General features: G+C 41.4%; 1 protein-coding gene across 1 annotated transcript; it reads left to right on the top strand.

Moving 5' to 3' along the window:
• The first annotated feature begins 477 nt into the window (after positions 1 to 477).
• On the top strand, positions 478 to 19,019 carry lpcat2 (lysophosphatidylcholine acyltransferase 2). The gene is made up of 14 exons (XM_083759634.1): positions 478 to 836; positions 1,289 to 1,431; positions 4,207 to 4,424; positions 4,809 to 4,921; positions 6,487 to 6,547; positions 6,904 to 6,962; positions 7,352 to 7,386; positions 7,885 to 7,939; positions 9,570 to 9,652; positions 13,013 to 13,138; positions 14,678 to 14,831; positions 15,335 to 15,433; positions 16,236 to 16,377; positions 17,578 to 19,019. Exons 1-14 carry the CDS (start codon positions 726 to 728, stop codon positions 17,757 to 17,759), a joined length of 1,581 nt encoding a protein of 526 aa, XP_083615760.1. The 5' UTR covers positions 478 to 725; the 3' UTR covers positions 17,760 to 19,019.
• Positions 19,020 to 20,067: the final 1,048 nt, after the last annotated feature.

Raw genomic sequence — 20,067 nt, forward strand, 5'->3', positions numbered from 1 at the left:
CTCAGTCAGGGTGGTGGTCCCCAGGTTGATTCTCAGTCAGGGTGGTGGTCCCTGGTTCATACTCAGTTGAAAACCCCTGCTCTAAGATTACAACAGTGCACTGCAGCTGGTGACTGTCTCTGGACTCTTCTCATAGGAATACCAAAACAAAAACTTTAATATCATTATTAATTTATTGTAGGCCTATTTATTAACACAAAAAACCCACTTAAATATTTTAACCCTTGCGTCCCTATATTGGGTATGTCCACAACCCTCTATTTTAACTAAGTAATTACTAATCAAACTGTAAATAATTCACTGATTAGAAAAAATCCATTCCATTAGTCAACAATAACCATCAGCCGCCCATAGCCCAGAGGGTCGAACTGTGATTGGCCAGTCAGATGTCAAACGCGTGTCCATGTTTAGCGGTTGCTAAACAACCACACAGCCAATCACAACTACACCAACCCACAGGGCTATGGGATTTTTACAGCACCTAGACCTAGACCGCTAGCTAAACCATAACAAGGATATAATCTAATCGTCCTCTGTACGGTCACCGATCACCTCCATGTGAGCGATGTCAGCGTCTGTAATGGCGACAGATGGGAGGTTTGCGTCGTAGGATGGCGTATGGGTATAATAAACACAATAAAATATAGAAGCTACGGAGAAACGGAGGGGAGAACAACAGCAACCTCAGCATTTCGAACAGCTCCGCCGCGGCACGCCGTGTCAACATGCCGTCGCAGAGGGTGTGCGCTCTACCGCGGCAGCAGTCCCTGCTTCTGCCCCCTGTCATCAACCCGTTCATACAAGACACCAAACTGTGCAAGGCTGACATCATTAAAGTGAGTGCTATTGTCTGTCTGTACGTGTCTTCTGGTTTGCATCAGGATTCTGTTAAGAAATAATAAATAGCCCAACACTAAATTCCAAACGGAGGGAACGTGCAGTAACACAGGACAGGTAGCCTGCATGCACATTGTGTGGCAATGACTTATAGCTTATCTATGGAGTATGGTACAGTGTGGCATTCCTTTTGCAAAGCCTGTGTGTGTGCCCCACAGGGCCCACACCAATTCATTTTTCTTTAAAAGAACATAAACAATAGGGCCGTTGTTGTGTGCTTTCTAGAAATCCTTTTGGTGTGGTCTCTAGAGTAGACTAATCGTGTGCTTACTAGTTCTGGTCTGTGCAGCCATGTACTATGTATGTCATAGGTCAGACTGTACCATTCTTTGCATTGTGTCTGTGACTACTTTATGTTATGTTATGTGTGTGCTCCCCTTCTCCTCTTCAGTGTGTTCTCCTTGGGATCATCCTGGTCCCTGTTCGAGCCATCCTGTGTTCCCTGGTTCTCATGGTGACATGGCCGGTGGCTGTCATAATAACATTAATGTATCCAATGAAAGGAGCCGTGGAGCCCATGACAGGCTGGAGACGGTAACTAAAAAAAAAAAATGAAATGCCCACCCCGCCCACACATATTTTGAGAGGGATCCAAACCCCCCCCCCCCCCCAAAAAAAAAAACAAACACTCAAACTCACAGCCCATCATCAAGACCACCTAGCAATCAGAGTACCTGTTCATAACGGTCAAATACAACACACATACAGGAGCATGCTTGTAACATTGCTGATGCAAGACGCGAAAGAACAATCTCTCGATATTTGCACTCGCACTTGCAGACGGTACATATTTATTGCACTATTTACTGTTATTTGTGGCTCTGCTGAATGATTACATTGTACCACCGTTGTAACAACATGGAAACTACTTGATTAGGAAACACTTCTGAAATGAGAGAAAATATGAACTAACCAGGTGCTCAATGGAGATAGCAAAATGTGATAATGATAATACGGTGCTCACACGGATCAAAACGGGATCAGGACCTAGATAAAAAGAGAAGGATCCGGGACAGGTCTTCACCTGATGAAGACCTGTTAGGTCCAAACATGTTGGCAGAACGCCCTTTTTGATTTAATAAAGGCGTTCCTCATTTTATTTTACTTTGTGTGCCCGGATCCTTCTCCTTTTCTCTCTTTTTATCTACTTCTGAAATGAGTTCACAGGAATCACTAAAGAAAACCCATGATGGTGTATGTATTTCAACAGGAACAGGGGTTCATGCAATTGCAGACTGAAACTTCTCAAATCAAATCAGCCAATAGTAGTATTGACAGTTGGCGCTGTTGCGTCAGGGTGTCCCGGTTGCTCAGCTGGTTAGTAGCTTCCTCAGCATCATGACAAGTGTAAAAATAATACGTGATTAAGTGTGACCATGACATTTACCGTCAGCTGGCTGGTTTCTCAGTTTCATGATATTGTGCACCTTGAGACTGTTGTTTAATCTGGAGTGTTTCTCACAGACCGAATTGCCACACCATAGGTCTGTGCTGTACTGTATTATAAAGCAAGAAATCCAATTGTTGAGTAATGCATCTGCAGACCTCGCTGTGAACAATGATAGACCACAAACATATTTATTACTGGCACAGTGAGGAAACGATGTGTATGTGACAGCCAGGGAAGAGAGCGCTTATCTGGGTCAAGGCCTTATCTGTTGACTAATTTACTGCTGCAACCAGCTCATACGTTTTGTGTGTTGACAGTTAAAGTTGTACTGAATATTCATATACGTTTGAGATTTAAGTAATATCTGCTATCTTGATAGCATATACTGTCTGTCACACATCCATGTGTGTTTTATATTGGCAGCTCATGTTTTTGTACATGGTGTACGGAGGTTCTATTCACAATAATTGATGTAGTATCATGGTTTGTGCTTGAAATGTACTGCAATTCTGCAAACTGTTAATAAATAAATCAATCAATTTGTTTAGACACTGGTTAATTGTGGCTATCGTAAAACTCTCGTAAAACTGCCACTTCCTTAACTTCTGTTATAGTTATTTCTTATTTGAGGAAGTCATTAAAGTTGACATTAGGGGGAAATTCCATACACTTGCATACTTAGTAAAATCCAGTATATCTGGTTATCACAAAGGTTTGGTTAAAGATTATATGAAGGACAAGTATTGCTTCCCTGCCAAGTCATGCCACTGCAGGATACCAAGTTATTGAAAACACAATTTATAATTGACACATTTAACGGACACTCGTATCTAGAGCTATTTACAGTACAAAGTGTAAGGTTGGAGTAAGTCGCATGAGACATAGTCTGTCTTCGGGTGGTGGCATGCCCACAGGCGTCGTCTTGTCACCACCAGTGTTGTGCGAGTGCATACACCCAGAGGTGTGAGGGATGTGATGTCGTTCTGCATCAGTTGTAGAGGTTTGAGATTGCAGTCAGTTCCTCACTTGCGGGGTGCCCTATGTACTGACTTAAACAGATAAAGCCCGTGCCATGCCACATTAGGCACAGACCTAATCATGATCTTCCTGGTATTAGAGTCTGGCTCATAGCCAGTGGTGGCATCTTCTTCCTCTACCTATTCTGCCCTACTTATCCCCACTTTACTAATGAAGCAGAAAGGCCTTGAAAATGCATTCAATGACGTTCTCGTCCTCTACTTCGTAAACCCTGTGTTGCCGAATAGGCTGCTGTTGCTTTGATAGCTCTGCAACATACATACTGAGAAGCATGTTTTTATACTGTAGGCTAGTGTGTATACTGTATATATCAACAAATCAATGTAAAATAATTCTAATAGATCTTTTTTAATAAGCGACCGAATCGATTAGACTGATCAACAACTTAAGCCCTACTGTATTCTTCATTGAGCAACAGTGTCACACAATAATAGCTGTGCGACACTAGCACACATGGCATTCCAACATTGTCACTTATACTGACACGCCCAAATAGGAATGCCAGGTTGAATGTGGTTAAGTGGACTTCTGGACTGGAATGTGGCCCTACTGGACTCCACAGTTAGGGGCAGGGCTGTCACGATTACAATTTTAAGTTGACGATTCATACTCACACGATTTAATTGTGTATTTTGGCATTAAACATTGGAACATATGAATGCAACTTTTATTTTATTTTTTTTGGCTTCATAATCCCAAATTGCACAGGCATGCTGACAAATAACTTAAATATAAAAATTACTGACACATTTATTAATACTTTCAAGATTTCTTTTTGAAATAGTGGAAGTAGCTGATCTACTAGCTATTGTCTCAAATAATTTCCATTGGGCGACTATGTAATAAGTCCGTTCATCTTGGATGTGGTTCCGTTCGTTCAGGTTCATGTGTCGGAGAGTAATGGCGTTCTTGGGAAGGGCCTACTACTTCAGCATGGGCTTCAGAGTGGTGGTGAAGGGCAAGCAGGTAACCAGCAACGAGGCCCCCATCCTGGCGGTGGCTCCACACTCCACCTTCTTTGATGGGATCGTGTGCGTAGTGGCGGGCCTGCCCTCCACCGTGTCCCGCACCGAAAACCTGGCGACACCCATCTTTGGCAGTGAGTGCTGTCATTGTTATTCCTTTTCCTATTTACTTTTTTTTATAAACACAAGGGTGATGGTGGTTGCTCGTTATGGCTTTGTGGGGGCGTAACTCTGGTGTCAAGGTTTCTTTGTCTGTTAAACACAATGATCGTGTTTGGACTTGTGGGATGTTGGAGAGTTCAGCAGCGGTAGTGTGACAGAATGGAGAAGATCGTGGCATTTTGTTTTGCATTATGGAACTTGAAGAAGAATTTAGGCCTGATGGCTATTGTTTTGGTACAGCCTGTCTTGTTTCAGCTTGTCCTTGAAGCAGTTAGAAGAGTGGTCTGATCCCTGTGCTGTGCAAGGGGTATGACAAGGGGTATGACTGTGCCTGTATGTATTTTCTCTCAACCCAGGGTTTATTCGTTGCCTCCAGCCGGTGCTGGTGTCCAGAAAGGATCCAGATTCCAGGAAGAACACCATCCGAGAGATAGAGAGTAGAGCCAAGTCACAGGGCCACTGGCCACAGGTCAGACACACACACACACACACACACACACACACACACACACACACACACACACCGATCATAGGGTCTCATAGAACAGCCCTACCATTTATAATCTGTTCATTTTGGGAGGAGGTACAGTACCTGATGAATGTCGTTGAGACCGAAATGTTGTAGCCAAATAAATTACTGCTGCAAGTGAAGATAGTGTGCAAGACTTGTGTGCTTCTACGTACCTGTCCCAGTAGGTGTGCAAAAGGACCTTTTCTCTACAAAGATAAATATGCCAAATTCATGCAAGTGGTGCTATATTAATTTCCTGCATTCACAATACATCTTGTCAATTCTTGTTGTAAACATTTTGTGGCTCAGCATCACATAATCCTGGTTTGCCACAAGCTTTGTGAAGTCCCCATCTTCCTCAATGGAGATCAGCTGCATATCCGTGGCTATCCTTTTTACAAAAAACCTGGTCACGCCTTCTTGCCAAGTTTTAAGTAGTAGGGCTTGGACTGATGTCGCCACCACTAGCATCACTCGAGGTCACTACCGGGTGTTTTAAATCAAATAAAAGGATAATGAGTAAAACAACTCACTATCGCGAAGTACGCCCACATTATCACGTGAGAGATAACCTTTCTCTGTTTAAATGGCTAGAGATTTTTCTACATGTTTACAACTTTTGTTAATGTTTAGCTTTTGAACATTTAGAAGTCACACCCCAAATTGCACCATTATCAGTTTGTTGGAGGAAACGGCGCTGGTTGCTTTTGGTTCAAAAGGAAGGAAGTGGTGAGAAACGTAGCACAGGGTGTAGGTTTGGTTTTCCACATTCCTGTCTTCAGACTAAAGAGCTGCTCATCCCACTGCACTAGTGCACTCGCTTGATGGAGATGAAAGAATGACGTAAGCAGAGGTTCACAGTTAGTGATTATTTTAACAGATAATCTAAGGTCAGCCTACAGTACATTTTTCAGATCATGCCCACTGTGTTCGTCCTGATGAGCAGGTTGGTTGGCGTGTGTGGTTGGCTCTGGGGTGTGAAAGCATACCTGCCAACAATTGCGCTGTGAAAAATAGGGAGATTTTGTAAGGTATCGGCAAATGGCCTACCTTCAACAAACCCTGCGCCATATCTAATCCCTACACCATAGCTCCTCTAAGAGCCATAGAATATATATAATAATATTAGCAACATAACAAAATTATTCTCAATTTATTCTGTGCGTGGCTAGTGGTAATATGTATGTCTATTAGAGGTCAAAGGGGGAAGTTCTCGCACCAAGTGAACTGCAATTGATCAGTGTATTCATGGGAACTGATTCAATTAAATTTAAAGAGAGAGTTTGAATGAATGCAGTGTCAAGCAACACACGCCCAACAGGGTTGTTTGTGAATGCTTTGCACACTAAATAGGGAGATTATAAACTGAGCTAGAACCGGGAGTGTTGGCAGGAATGTGAAGGGGAGCATGTTACACACATTTTAAAGCGCTTTGGGCAAAGGTGTTATAACAGGGAAAAAAAATAAACCCTACCAGTTAATACCCATGGCCTTTTACATGAAATGTCTATTCTTTGTTCCAGGTGCTGATTTTCCCTGAAGGGACATGTACAAATCGCTCATGTCTTATAACTTTCAAACAAGGTATGTTTATATACTCCTAATATTAATAAAACCTGCACCTGACTCGAATAATGTGTTGAGGATTTATAACCTATATACTGTAGATATCAGGGACGAGCTTTCCATAATGGACAATTCAACTGCCAGTCTGGCCGTCTATGTTTACTTAAATATGGACCACTCAAACCTTGCATCATGTGGGGGGGAAAAACATATGTGAATAAATGCTTTGAAAATACTATGTTGTAAATAAAAATCAATAAATCAACAAAAAAAAGCCCTTGCATCAAACATACTGATCTACAAGCTCACGACTCGGCACATTGTGAGCTTCTAACCCTAACCCGACACCATATCGCTCTGTCATTGTAACTAAGGTGCCTTCATCCCTGGGGTCCCAGTACAGCCTGTCGTCATGAGATATCCAAACAAGCTGGTAGGTACAACGCCGCCTTTTCTTTACTAACTACATTATGATATTATGATTATAAAAACTGAACAGATCTTTTGTGTTATTTCATTCTGTTTTATGAAATACCTTTCACTGTGATGTCTATCATGGATCTAGCTTTTTGCTATTATTATACTAGAAATATCTAATAACTTACTTTCCACTTTATGTCTGTTTATATGACGTGTGTGTGTGTGTGTGTGTGTGTGTGTGTGTGTGTGTGTGTGTGTGTGTGTGTGTGTGTGTGTGTGTGTGTGTGTGTGTGTGTGTGTGTGTGTGTGTGTGTGTGTGTGTGTGTGTGTGTGTGTGTGTGTGTGTGTGTGTGTGTGTGTGTGTGTGTGTGTGTTACTGTGTTTTCATTTTCTTTCTACCAGGACACAGTGACATGGACATGGCAAGGCTTCAGCTCGTAAGTGTCCACTTTGTGGTGTCATTGTTTGGACCTGACCTTGAAGTCGTTGCGTACATAAGAACACTACCATATACAAAAGTAAATCTCCACAAAGTATAGACTCATTGTTTTCAGATACTACCTATTTTACAGATATGAACCTTTACCAGTCCTTACTGGTACGAAACTTGAATTAGTGAAGTCAGTCTTTTTCAGCTCCAATCCCCAAGGTCAAGCCATTACAGAGTTGCATTGTTTATTCAGCGCCAATATTAGAGGAAGTTGAACCACTTCTCGGATCTTGTGCACTTAGAAAATGATGAAACATACTGCAGCAATAATGAGGAAGGACTTCGAAGTTCCTTGTTAATGGCATGGCACGAGCAACATCTTAATGTTTTAGTCAGCATACGTAGCACAACAGCATTAACACAAAAAAACAACAACCTTTGGCCTCTTTTCCAAGATGCCACTAACTATTCTGTTGCTTTTGTTTTCATTGATTTCATTATTCAGGAAGAGTCTCCTGCTTCTTACATTGTCACAGCTCTACACTACTGTAGAGATTGAGGTAAAATGCAGCCTTTCTTCCGATATTTCTTTATAAGCAGCACCATAGAATATATTTGCACATCCATTCATCGTAGGTTCTCTAATAATTTCCTACATTTTAGAAAAGTAGTCTAGCGAATGAATGATTGCCAGTTAAAAATCCAAAGGCTGGTGGGGGGGAAAACCTGGACTGGGAATCTATTAACTAGTGACTAAAAGGATCATACAGTGGTTCAGGAAGTAGAACGCAGTAGAATGCATCTTTGAATTGGAAAGGCCTGGTTCCATCTCCCGCTCCTCTGTCCTTGTGAAAGACACTTAACTTAACCAATTCTATTCTGCTCAGAGTGAGCAAGTTGCTGGCTTTGTATGGTTTCCTCTGCTGCTGTAGTGGTGTGACTGGGTGAATGCAATGCACATTACAATTTACAATTTAGGCATTTAGCAGACGCTCTTAATCCAGAGCGACTTACATTTAAGCAAGAACAAAAGCATGGGAATACATCACATAAAAGCATTTATCATGAAACATGCGTAAGCTAAGAAAGTAACAGTGGAATATCTATATAATGAAACTATACATAAACTATACATATTTACTACTATGCTATACATATGTACTATGGCGTGCTATGACTATATACAATACAATTATAGTGCTGTCTACATAACATGCTATAAGTCTGTGTCAAATGCTATCTAAGCCAACAGAAATGCTATCTAAGGGGTTAGGGTAAGTGCTATGGGCCACATTATAAAGCACTTTGGAGAAAGGCCATCCCTGAACAATTATCTCTGACGTGCCATTGAGCAAGGCTTTTGATGTTAATGTATGAAACCCTTTCCTTGTGACTCTGGTATTGGTGGTTCTATGGTATACTGTAGCGTTATGTTGGAAACTAATTATACAACCAGGTAGTTTTATAATTAGAAAGAATGATTCTAATTAGAAATCTGATTGGTTGAAATCGCTCTCTACCCGTGCTTCAAACCAGCATCACTGCACACCTAATCAAAACATGATTCTAGCTATTAACACAATTTTTACATACGACGTATTTTGATGCACTTCCGGCACTGAAAGTGTTAAAGCTAGGCGTTTGCACGGAAATCTTCAGTCGTATTGGCTACATCGGTCATTAAAATAAAAATGATTTTTTTAATCAAATATGTTAGTTATAATGATATTGAGTTGACGTGTGTTTTTTAAGCTGAACTGTTTTATAGCAATATTACATTCAAGGGTGTGTAATGTGTTACTGTCATCAATAGCGCTGCCTACAGAACTTGACTATCAGCTCGTTCCTGCAGCAACGCAGGCATGACGTTAATGACGTCAATGCACACCCTGTGCAGCACAATTGTAAGATTAGCGACCACTTTATGGAAGCTACTGTGGATCCGAATAAAGAAAGAAGGAATAAAGAGAGTTGACTGTAGTCAGTGCAGTGGGAATCAAACTTCATTAATAGCATGTTTTACCCGTTGAGCTGAATAAAATCATGTGTAAAACTCACTATTAATCAGTCTTAGTGTACATACTACTGTATGAAGATTTACTCTTTAACGGAAATATTAGTTTGTGTTTTAACACAGGATGATGAGTTGTTGGAGGCTTTATTTGTACTGGTCTTGTCTCTGTTCCTCAGTTCCTTCCGACACAAATCCCCACTGAGGAGGAAAAGAAAAGCCCACCTCTGTTTGCCAGCGCCGTGCGGAACACCATGGCTCAGTAAGCATCTTCTGACCTCCTTTAGCTGAGCATCTAGATATGTGTAAAGTTGTTGTTGGGTTAACTACGAATAAACCTAAAAAGGGAAAAGGTAATTTAGATTATGATACCTTTATTATCCCTGAAACTAATATAAAAACTAAAGTTAAAACTAAAAAAAAACTAAACTAAAAGGAACAATGAAATAAAACAATCAAATGAAAAGGAAATGTATGTAAAATTGTCTTTGTTTTAGTTTTTCCAACATTCTATCATGAATCCGGTCATCCCACCCTCCTATAAATGAAGGCTATCCTCACAATACCTAAGAAACAAAATAAAATCACACCCCTGTGAAGTGATACGTTTGGGAAACCCAGCCAATAACTGATATGTTAGTGTAGAGGGGCACGGTGGCACAGTTGGTAGTGCTGTCGCCTCACAGCTAGAAGGTCCTGGGTTCGATTCCCGCTCGGGGCGCTGTGGGTGCTGGCGGCGTGTTTCCTCCTCCGCGTCATCAGTGCCCATACCCGAAGGCGGGGTTGGCGAAAGGGCCTTTCTGTGTGGAGTTTGCATGTTCTCCCCGTGTCCCCTAGGGTAGATACCCTCACAAAAACATGCAGTAATCCTGGTCTCTAAACTGCCTCCCCCTGGCCAGCCGGGGCGCCTGATGGAGGGGAAAGGAACTGGTTGGAATAACGTGTTCCTTCCACGCGCTACGTCCAACCAGGGAAACTCCCCCCTGTCAGGTGTAAAGGAGCAACTTGGACACTCAAGCATGAAGGAAGCATGAGTTAAGTCCGTTGCTCTCCCCAGGTTGGCGGAGGATGTGTAGAGCCCAGGATCACATTAGATGATTGACACAGGGGTGAAAAATGGGTTACAAAATCGTGGGATAAAAAATATATTATAAAAAAAAAATAACTGATATGTTGTGATGCGGAAACTTACAGTATATCTAATAATGACGATAGCCCCCACTATCCTGTTTATGAAGTACACAACACCACCCTGCCCATACAGATGACTCCCACATGCAATGGCGTGCACTGGCAGACTGCCACTGAGGAGTATAATGAATGTCTAGCTAGTAGCTGAATAAACATATTTTGGACATGACGTGAGGATCACTGGCGCCTGGCATGCTGGTCTCGCAAGCAAAATGGAGCTAACAACCTAAAAATATCAAGTCATTGGCATTCGAGTGGGAAAACGGAAGAATGACAAGAATTGTGCCAAAGCACACATACAACTACACAAAACAACTACCGTACTGTAGTAGAGGAACATCCCTGCAAATCACACATCTTCCCTGATTGCATAATAATACAAATAAATAAGGGTATTCCTGGGGCCTGATAATGGGCATACAGCACTGCATGTGCCTCTGTGTGTGATATTTCTGTAGGTGTAGGGCAGGGGTTTTCAACTGATTATGAACCAGGGACCACCACCCTGACTGAGAATCAACCTGGGGACCACTGTTATGTTGGGAGGAGGGGGATATGGGGGGAAATTAACCTTCCATATTAAACTCATGATGCTGTTCATTGCAATTTATGCACGACGAGCAGTGAGCAGACATTACATTGAGTATTGAGTTTTACATTATATTTCTTTATAATGGTGACTCAACCAGGCAATCCGGTATACCTACTTTCCCTTGACATTCTAACTCCCTTTTCTGTGGAAGTTCTTGGCGTCCGACTTCCCAGTAACTGACAACATTGATGCGTCATCAACTCATCATACGCCTACAGAATACTTTCCTACATACTAAATGCATGATCAGCGACCACATGCCATACCTTCACAGACCACCAGTGGTCCACGGACCACCAGTTGAAAACCCATGTCTTATACTGTTTCTCAAACGATGGTCCACGGACTCAACTGATATACCGTACTGACACATGTGGCCCTATAACCTTTATCCCTAAACTTTCTTTCCCCATATTTTACTATCTTGAAGCAGATCTACATCCATACATTATGGCTATTATCGGCTATTTGAACTATTTTAATAATTGTAATAAAGTTAGTTAGTTAGTTTCATTTATTGTCCACGTGTGGAAATTCGTCTTCGGTCTCAAACAGTAAAAAACAAACGGTTACAACAACAGCAACAACACTTAACACAATTATTTTCTCATGGCAAAAAGTGCAGGACAACAAACAGTGGCAGATACATTGGAAAACAAACAAATCTAGCGAGACATGGTATCATTGAGTGCCTTAATGGCATTTGGTATGAAAGAATTTAAAAAAATGTTACGGTAATGTTACTATGTTACTATATATATATATATATATATATATATATATATATATATATATATAGTAAAAATGGCAAATACGTGCAAGATATAGCACATGATGACATGATTATATGGGCACATTTCGTAATAATGATGACTCAATCAGGCAAGCTGGTACACGTCACCCTTCTTGAGATTCTTCTTGAGATTTTCTGTGGAATTTCTTAACCTCAGACTTCCCAGTAATTCTGATAACATTGACGCACGTCTTCCACGGAGCAGTGAGTGCACAAAACTTTAGTGCACTGTTCCGTGGAAGAAAATACAAAATCTACGCTTTGCTACATTACTAAATGCATGGTCAGGGACCACATGAAATACCTCCACGGACCACCAGTGGTCCACGCACCACCTGTTGAAAACCCCTGGTGTAGGGGATGGTATCGCTGCTGTCAGCTGGAAACCTGTCCAAAACTGTTACTTTTCAGGAAATTGATCAAATTAACTGTGTTCCAATGGATCCAGCTTGTAGTTATTATTAATATTTAGTCACAAGCTTTTGAGTCTTGTAAATATATAAAACCCACAGACACACTTAACAACTTAACTTTCACTTTAAAAAAAACATTAAAACTGAAATAGCAGGCCCAGGCCGTAGCGTAACGGTCTGGGCACCGGACTGGTAATCCAGTCGCAGTGTGCCGCGGGTTCGACTCCCGGACCCGACACGGCCTTTACCGCATGTCATCCCCCCATCTCTCTCCCGTTTCCTGTCAGCCTACTGTCTGTCCCTTCAAAAAAATCAATAAAAAGGCGTAAGCCGCGAAAAATATCTTAAAAAAAAAAGAAAAACTGAAATAGCACAAATAGGCCAATCTGCAAGATCACAACGTGATCCCGGCATCCCGGCTGATGCAATTGTGAGCTTATAGATTGGCTATTTTGCTACTTTTCTGTGACATAATAGTATAACGGCGTAGGGTGTGAATTTATGGGGAAAATCTTTTAAAACATTAAAAGTTGAAATATGGAGCTACAAGGTTTCTCGCCCGACTGCAACGATATGTGATATATTATCTGTGTGTCTGTCTGTCCATGCTCTTCTAATGCGGTCCTTGTTCAGGGCTCTGGGCGTTCCCGTGACGGACCACACATATGAAGACTGCCGCCTGATGATCTCTGCTGGGGAGCTGACACTGCCCATGGAGGCCGGCCTGGTGGAGTTCACCAAAATCAGCCGGAAACTCAAGTATGAACTAGGGTTGGAAAATCAACCCAAATGTCACACAGGCTCACTGTGCCGAAGAACACGTTCAATGAAATAAAAAAATAAGCCAAGCCGGCTTATTTTTTTTATTTCATTGAACGTGATCAGTTTTTAGATGTGTTGTGTTTGTGTGAGTGCTGCTTTCCAATTTCTGTGTGCATTTCTATTCTAATCCCTGCAAATACATTTGTCTTGCCAAGTTGCCATATTTTAGAGCTACATTGCAGTTCATTGCTTGCATCACTGACTTTGAATCATAATCCCTTTAACCACTTTGTACATGGCATCCTTATTTTGGGCAGAAAACCTTAAAGTAAATAAAAATCTAATTAACAAACAAGGAAATAGGCTGCTAAGTACACTAATACAATTGCAGATGTACACGCTCGCAACACGATGTGAAGTGAAGCTTGTCGGTCAGCTATTTTATTAATCAGAGCAAGTAGTTACATGAGATGAATATGTGTTTTAACTCGTTCCGGTTGCTTTGGGGCGCACACACGTCATCAGATTGCACAAGAATACGTTCACACAGTAGAAGGACTGAACATGGCATGCAGTACAGAAGGACAGGCCAAAACATGTGAATAGTGTTCTTTTAAAGGGATTGTGACATTAAAAAAAAGGTTTTGGAATTGTTCTTATTTTTTTTAGGTTTTCTAATCTCAATTGCACCCAAAAAAACATTAACTTTTAACATTCAGTAGATTTTCTGTGATCTGGGGTTTTCTGGCTCAAACAGGTGCTCAGATTTGCCGGCAGTAAGTGATGTAAGACCCTGCAAATCCCATATATGTCAATGGGATTTGCCAGCAGATGTCACTGTTTTCACTGTGTTGCCTGTTTTCATTGTAGCTCAAAAGGCTTCCAAACCCCAAAGAAAACTTCTGACCACAGAAAATCCACTGAATGTTCAAAGTTCAGGTTTTTTGGGTGTAATTGAGGTCATAAAACCTAAAAGAAAAATAAATGAAAATGAATGTCATAAAACCTTTAACACTTCAAACAAGAATATAGTACAACAAAAATTACATTTGGCTGTAAACCTAACACTGTACCTCACCTACTGTACCCCCACCACTTCCTCAATCATCACATTAACCCATTCTGACCTGAGATCAGATTCATACGAGGTTTCCGCCGGACACACACTGGTCTGATGAACCCATTCTGACCTGAGATCAGATTCTAAAAATGTCAGTCGTTCTTCGATTTTTCAAAAAATAGCAGACCTACAAGCTCGTATCGCGCCACTCGGTGGCGCGATATGAGCTTGTAGATCTGCTATTTTTAAATAGCTATGATGCCGACACCAAAATGGGTGCCCGGTCAGACTGGGTTAAGTCATTGTGTCCTTGCTCGGTCTCCCCATGTCATTGTGTCCTTGCTCGGTCTCCCCATGTCATTGTGTCCTTGCTCGGTCTCCCCATGTCATTGTGTCCTTGCTCGGTCTCCCCATGTCATTGTGTCCTTGCTCGGTCTCCCCATGTCATTGTGTCCTTGCTCGGTCTCCCCATGCAGCCTGAAGTGGGACAACATGAGGGCGGAGTTGGAGGGCTTTGCGTCCATGGCCGCCTCCTGTCAAGGGGGACGCATCAACATCCAAGAGTTCTCTGCCTTCCTCAAACTGCCCATCACTCCGGTGCTGGAGGAGCTCTTTGCTCTGTTTGACAGGGTGAGATACTAAAGCAATAAGCCGCAGTAGAGTTTACCGTAGATTTTTACAATTAGCTAAGAGGCTTCCTGCTAATTTGTAAAATCAATGTCGTACACATGGTGACCAACTTGTGTAAAATGTATATATATAATATTAATGCTAGTAACCCATGTAGACCTGAGGCCTTCTAAAACCTAACCTAAGGCTTTCTGAAAACCTTCAAATTCTTATGAAAAAAAACCCCAATTGCTATAATGATACACAAGAGCCTGGTGTATGAGACAGAGAGGTAGCTTCCTCTCTCATGAATGGCAAAATAATGTATAGGTTACATCAGGTCTAAATGTGTTAATTTAACCACTATACTTTGATTGGGGTCCCCAGCACTCTATACTAGGCCTACTATATTTCCCTCTACACCAAATGTCTTTGCCACTTGTAGATCGGCTATTTTCCCAGAATGTCCACACCAGATTAGGGACACTAGGGGTTCATGTGACTAACCTTTTGACCTTGTCCAGGATGGAGATGGCACCATTGACTTCCGAGAGTATGTGATCGGTGTGAACGTCCTGTGTCGACCAGCCAACACTGAAGAGGTTCTGCGCATGGCTTTTCAGGTGGGAAACTCATATTCTGCTGTCTCACTGTTGTTCGACTTTGCTGTTTCTTGAGGGGTGCCAATGTGGCCGCCAAGTTTAATGTTTTGCTTGTGGGTTCCGTTCAACTTCGTTTGTTTTTTCTGTTTTTGGAAATGTTAGTTTTTGTTGCGTTGTACTGTATGCATCTGTATTTTGATAAATCCTAAATCTTCTATCCACTGTTGGAATAATAATAATAATAATAACTTTATTGACCGGGAATGACCTGACCACATTTCCTCTAGGAAGTCATGCATATTTTATTTCCGTTTCCAGACAATTTCTGGACCCATCCGACATGGATTATCAGACACATCAGATCAAATAATAAATTGCATTCCAACCAGCAACGCATAATACAACCTGGTTTTAAACAAGACACATGCAGTACATTCATATACAGTAGACCTGTACATAGAATATATAGTTAAAACAAATACCGTTCATCGATAATACAGTTAATCTATTAAATCACCTTTCTCCTATGCCACGTTTTATAAAGATATTCTGAAAATTACCAAAAACATGACGAAAAAGTAATTAAATTAAGAGCACTACAGGTTTACAGTAGCAGGGGTGTGGACCTTTTACATGTTCATCTACTAAAGACTAGTTGGTAGATGAGGTTTTTGCTCTGATTAATGTTCAATATGAAATAAACTAATAAATAAATAACTTGAAAGTATAAGGATTTTCTATAGATGCGTAGAAAGAAGGATGGACTAGAATTGTACAGATACTGTAAGAGATTGTAATCTTGTGTTTCTGTGTTATCTGTCAGTTGTTTGACACAGACAAGGATGAGAGGATCACTCGAGAGGAGTTCAGGGCTCTACTGCGCTCCACTCTGGGCGTGTCTGATATCAACATGGCCAAGCTCTTTAAGGCCATCGATGCCGACGGCTCTGGCTTCATCACCTTTGGTGTGTACGCACGCACACACACACACACACACACACACACCACACACACACACACACACACACACACACACACACACACACACGACACACACACACACACACACACACACACACACACACACAAACACACACACAGTATGCCCTCTGAACAATGACTTAAACATGAGGACACATCTCAAGTAAATGCTCTGGCTGTGTAGCATTTCCACGGCCGACGGCTCTGGCTTCATCACCTTTGGTGTGTACGCACGCACACGCACACACACACACACACACACACACACACACACACACACACACACACACACACACACACACACACACACACACACACACACACACACACACACTACACACAGTTCAGATCACTGGTTCTCAACTTGTGGGCCAGTGGGCCTCCCAAATCCTTGGCTTAACCCATTCTGGGCGGGAACCCCTATTTGTATCTTACCCCCTCAGGCCGGGAACCCATATTTGGGTTCTGTACAGTATGTACAGTATTCAAAAATGTAAATCTTTTGATTCTGCTATATCAATATTTGAAGTTTTTCAGAAACCTTAGGTCAGGATTTAGAGGCGTTTTTAGAATCGGCCTTAGGCCTGAATGGGTTTCTAATGATGGCATTAATATTAAAAAAGTGATACCAATAAATAAGAACTTAAAGTATTCAACGCAACACAATCGATTGATTGATCATTAAAATATCCATGCGCAAAAAATGTGTGATGCGTCCTAGGGCCTGCAAATGCTTTCAAGGTTTTCAAGTTGGCCCTGATCCAGAAAAGAACCACTGGTTTAGATCCAGTTAACATGTATAATCATTGCCGTCTTGTATCTCCATAACTTCAACTTTTAAGGTGCGTTGTGAGCTTGTACATCATCTATTTTTGGGACAGTAAAATTGGTTCAGTCTGTGGGTTTTATAAATATTGAAACAAAGAACATATTAGCAAGAGCTTGTGATGAAATAAGTGTATTGAATCCATTGGAACTGTATTTGCATTCCACTTCCACACAGAGACATACTCAGTGCTTCACTGGACGATGAATGCAATGCCGTGTGAAAAGGGTGGGGTTAACCACCCGTCAACCTGGCATCCGTATTTCGGGCATGACATTAAATGCAAAAAAAATACTAATAATTTAATTATTATTCTAATGAATGACCCTGTCTTTGTCTGTTGCGTCTGTGGTGACAGCTGAGTTCCAGGCCTTCGCCATGAGCCATCCAGAGTATGCCAAGCTCTTCACCACGTACCTGGAGCTCCAGCGATACCAGGCCCTCCAGGCAACCGGGATGGACGATGAGGAACAGGCCAGTTACGCTAACCAATCAGTGGACAAACATGAAGAGAGCACGTCTGATAAGAAAGATGACTGAGATGTAGGAGGGGGAGTGGGGGGGACGTGGGAGTTTAGCTTTTTGTTTTTGGACTGCACTGAAAGTTAGATGGCCGTATCTGTTGCATGGACATGGACAACTCAAACAGTTATTTGCACTGATTTTTATTTTTTTATTTTTTTCTGGAGAAGCAAAATCTACTGGCTCTTACCACAGCAGTGCTAAGTGAACCTCACTGTATAAATTGGCAGGTGCGTACTTGCCTTTTTTTTATTATTATTATTATCATGACGTGTGAGTGCCTTATTAAGATTAGCAAGAGCAGGTGTGCCACAAGCCAACGGTTTTAGAAACGGACGTCTTCAGTGTCTGTTAACATCATTGAATGCTAACGGACAAACACATTGTGTGCGTTTGTGAGCAGGTGCAAAGTTCATGCCCTCCATCAGGCACACTGGGGTTCAATTTCCTCACGGGAGAAAAAGATTATTATTGATATTATTATGATCTCTGTCACTGTACTTGCGATTCCTACAGTTTGGCCTGGGAGACTAGGAGGCATAGCATGTTTTAGTGCATGCGTTTACATTCGTGAAACTCCTCCCTGTCGGGTGAAGAGAAGACTCCAGACGTGTGGTTGTATACACATTCATAACTGGTTCCCAAACTGGGCCGGGACCCATTTATGGGTCCCAGATACATTTTTATGTGTCCTTTTTATTATAATTTTTTTCCTACATTTTGTTTTTAATTATCATTTTCAAAAAAAAGAAAAAAAAGAAAAAACTAAAGTTCAATGATTATTTTTCAGTAATTTCGTGAAGAAGAAAACAAATGTTTAAGAAGTAGTGACAATAGGAAATCTATATTGAACTTGTAGATCTGATATTTTCACAGTAGTGTGGGGGGTCCCAGGCAAACAGCTAATTTCTCTTTTGGCTTCTTGAGCTAAATTGTTTGGGAACCACTGGTCTAGACCCCGACAGTACAGGTTGTCAGTGACAGAGACTATTTTGACATGAAGTGATTTTAATAGGACACAAAACATGTAGGAACTTGAAGTTAAGTAGTGTGGGAATAATTATTTCAGGAAGTTGGGCGACAAGTCAGTTGACAGTGTTGGGGGGGTGTCTTCACCGCATATGCCTGGTGCCCCTATTTTGGGCATGTCATTAAAGGCAAAACATTCTATTAAGGAGCTAAAATAGCAGATCTACAAAATGGATTATTACTATTTTTGCCCACATAACACCTTTGTACAGCTGAGGTATAAAATAAAGCTTATGGTTAACCCATTCTGACCGGGGCACCCATTTTGGTGTCAGCATCATGTTATGCTTTAGCTATTTAAAAATAGCAGATCTACAAGCTCATATCGCGCCACCGAGTGGCGCGATATGAGCTTGTAGGTCTGCTATTTTTGAAAAAATCGAAGAGCGACTGACATTTTTAGAATCTGATCTCAGGTCAGAATGGGTTCATCAGACAGACCAGTGTGTGTCCGGCGGAAACCTCGTATGAATCTGATCTCAGGTCAGAATGGGTTAAATATTGTCACACTGTATTATACATTTTACCTGGACTTGTATATTTTTTAGATCTTAGTGCACTGCAACCTCAATAATCCTCGACACTGTGCTTTAGCATGGACAACAGCCAGACTTCTAGCTCTGTATTTCTACATGCTAGCCATGTAGTCGGTATTAACAGTCTGTATTGACTGGAAGTTGAGAGATTTCCAAACCTCACAATTTTATATAAGCAAAACATTTCACTTTTTTAAATGTAGGAAAGTCCTTTTGACAATATGTTGCAGAATTAATTACTGCACTTCCTTTTTTTTTTTTTTTTTTTAATGCCCGATCTGGCAACCTCACAGTGGTGCCGTATGGAAATAATGTCTGCAAAAGAGCATACATGCTGCGCTTTCCCCTGTTTTCCCCCCCCAGCGCTCTGGGACATGGACCTTGTAAGACGCCGGTATAATTAGCTAAAGGTTTTGCTCTGCATCTGTATCTATTTGCATTTCCATTGAAGAAGAGTGTTGTTTGCTGATGCAGCAGTGTGTCTGCACAGCGTTAAGTCGACTAAAGCAGAGCAACCAGCTGAAAATAGGGCAATTTGTGAGCAAACAGGCAACAGTGTCTATTCACCAGAGCATATTCCAATGGGGCTATGCCTTCCAATTATCTCGGCCGCATTGCTATTCATTTAGGATGCGTCGCAATTATGATTTTTTTGTTAACACAGCAAAAGTTTGCTTTCTTGCAATAAAACGAGTACCATTTTAACTCTGCGTTTGTTTGTTGTGTCCTTTGTGATGTTGTATATCACAGTGAGGAAACTT

Source organism: Protomyctophum parallelum (assembly GCF_964188405.1).
Source record: "Protomyctophum parallelum genome assembly, chromosome: 2".
NCBI classification, from domain to species: Eukaryota; Metazoa; Chordata; class Actinopteri; order Myctophiformes; family Myctophidae; genus Protomyctophum; species Protomyctophum parallelum.

Coding starts and splice junctions, on each gene's coding strand:
- lpcat2 (XM_083759634.1), top strand. CDS start 726: ATGCCGTCGCAGAGGGTGTGCGCTCTACCGCGGCAGCAGTCCCTGCTT. Junction 1,432..4,206: donor CCCATGACAGGCTGGAGACG/GTAACTAAAAAA, acceptor CCGTTCGTTCAG/GTTCATGTGTCGGAGAGTAA. Junction 16,378..17,577: donor CTCTGGCTTCATCACCTTTG/GTGTGTACGCAC, acceptor CTGTGGTGACAG/CTGAGTTCCAGGCCTTCGCC.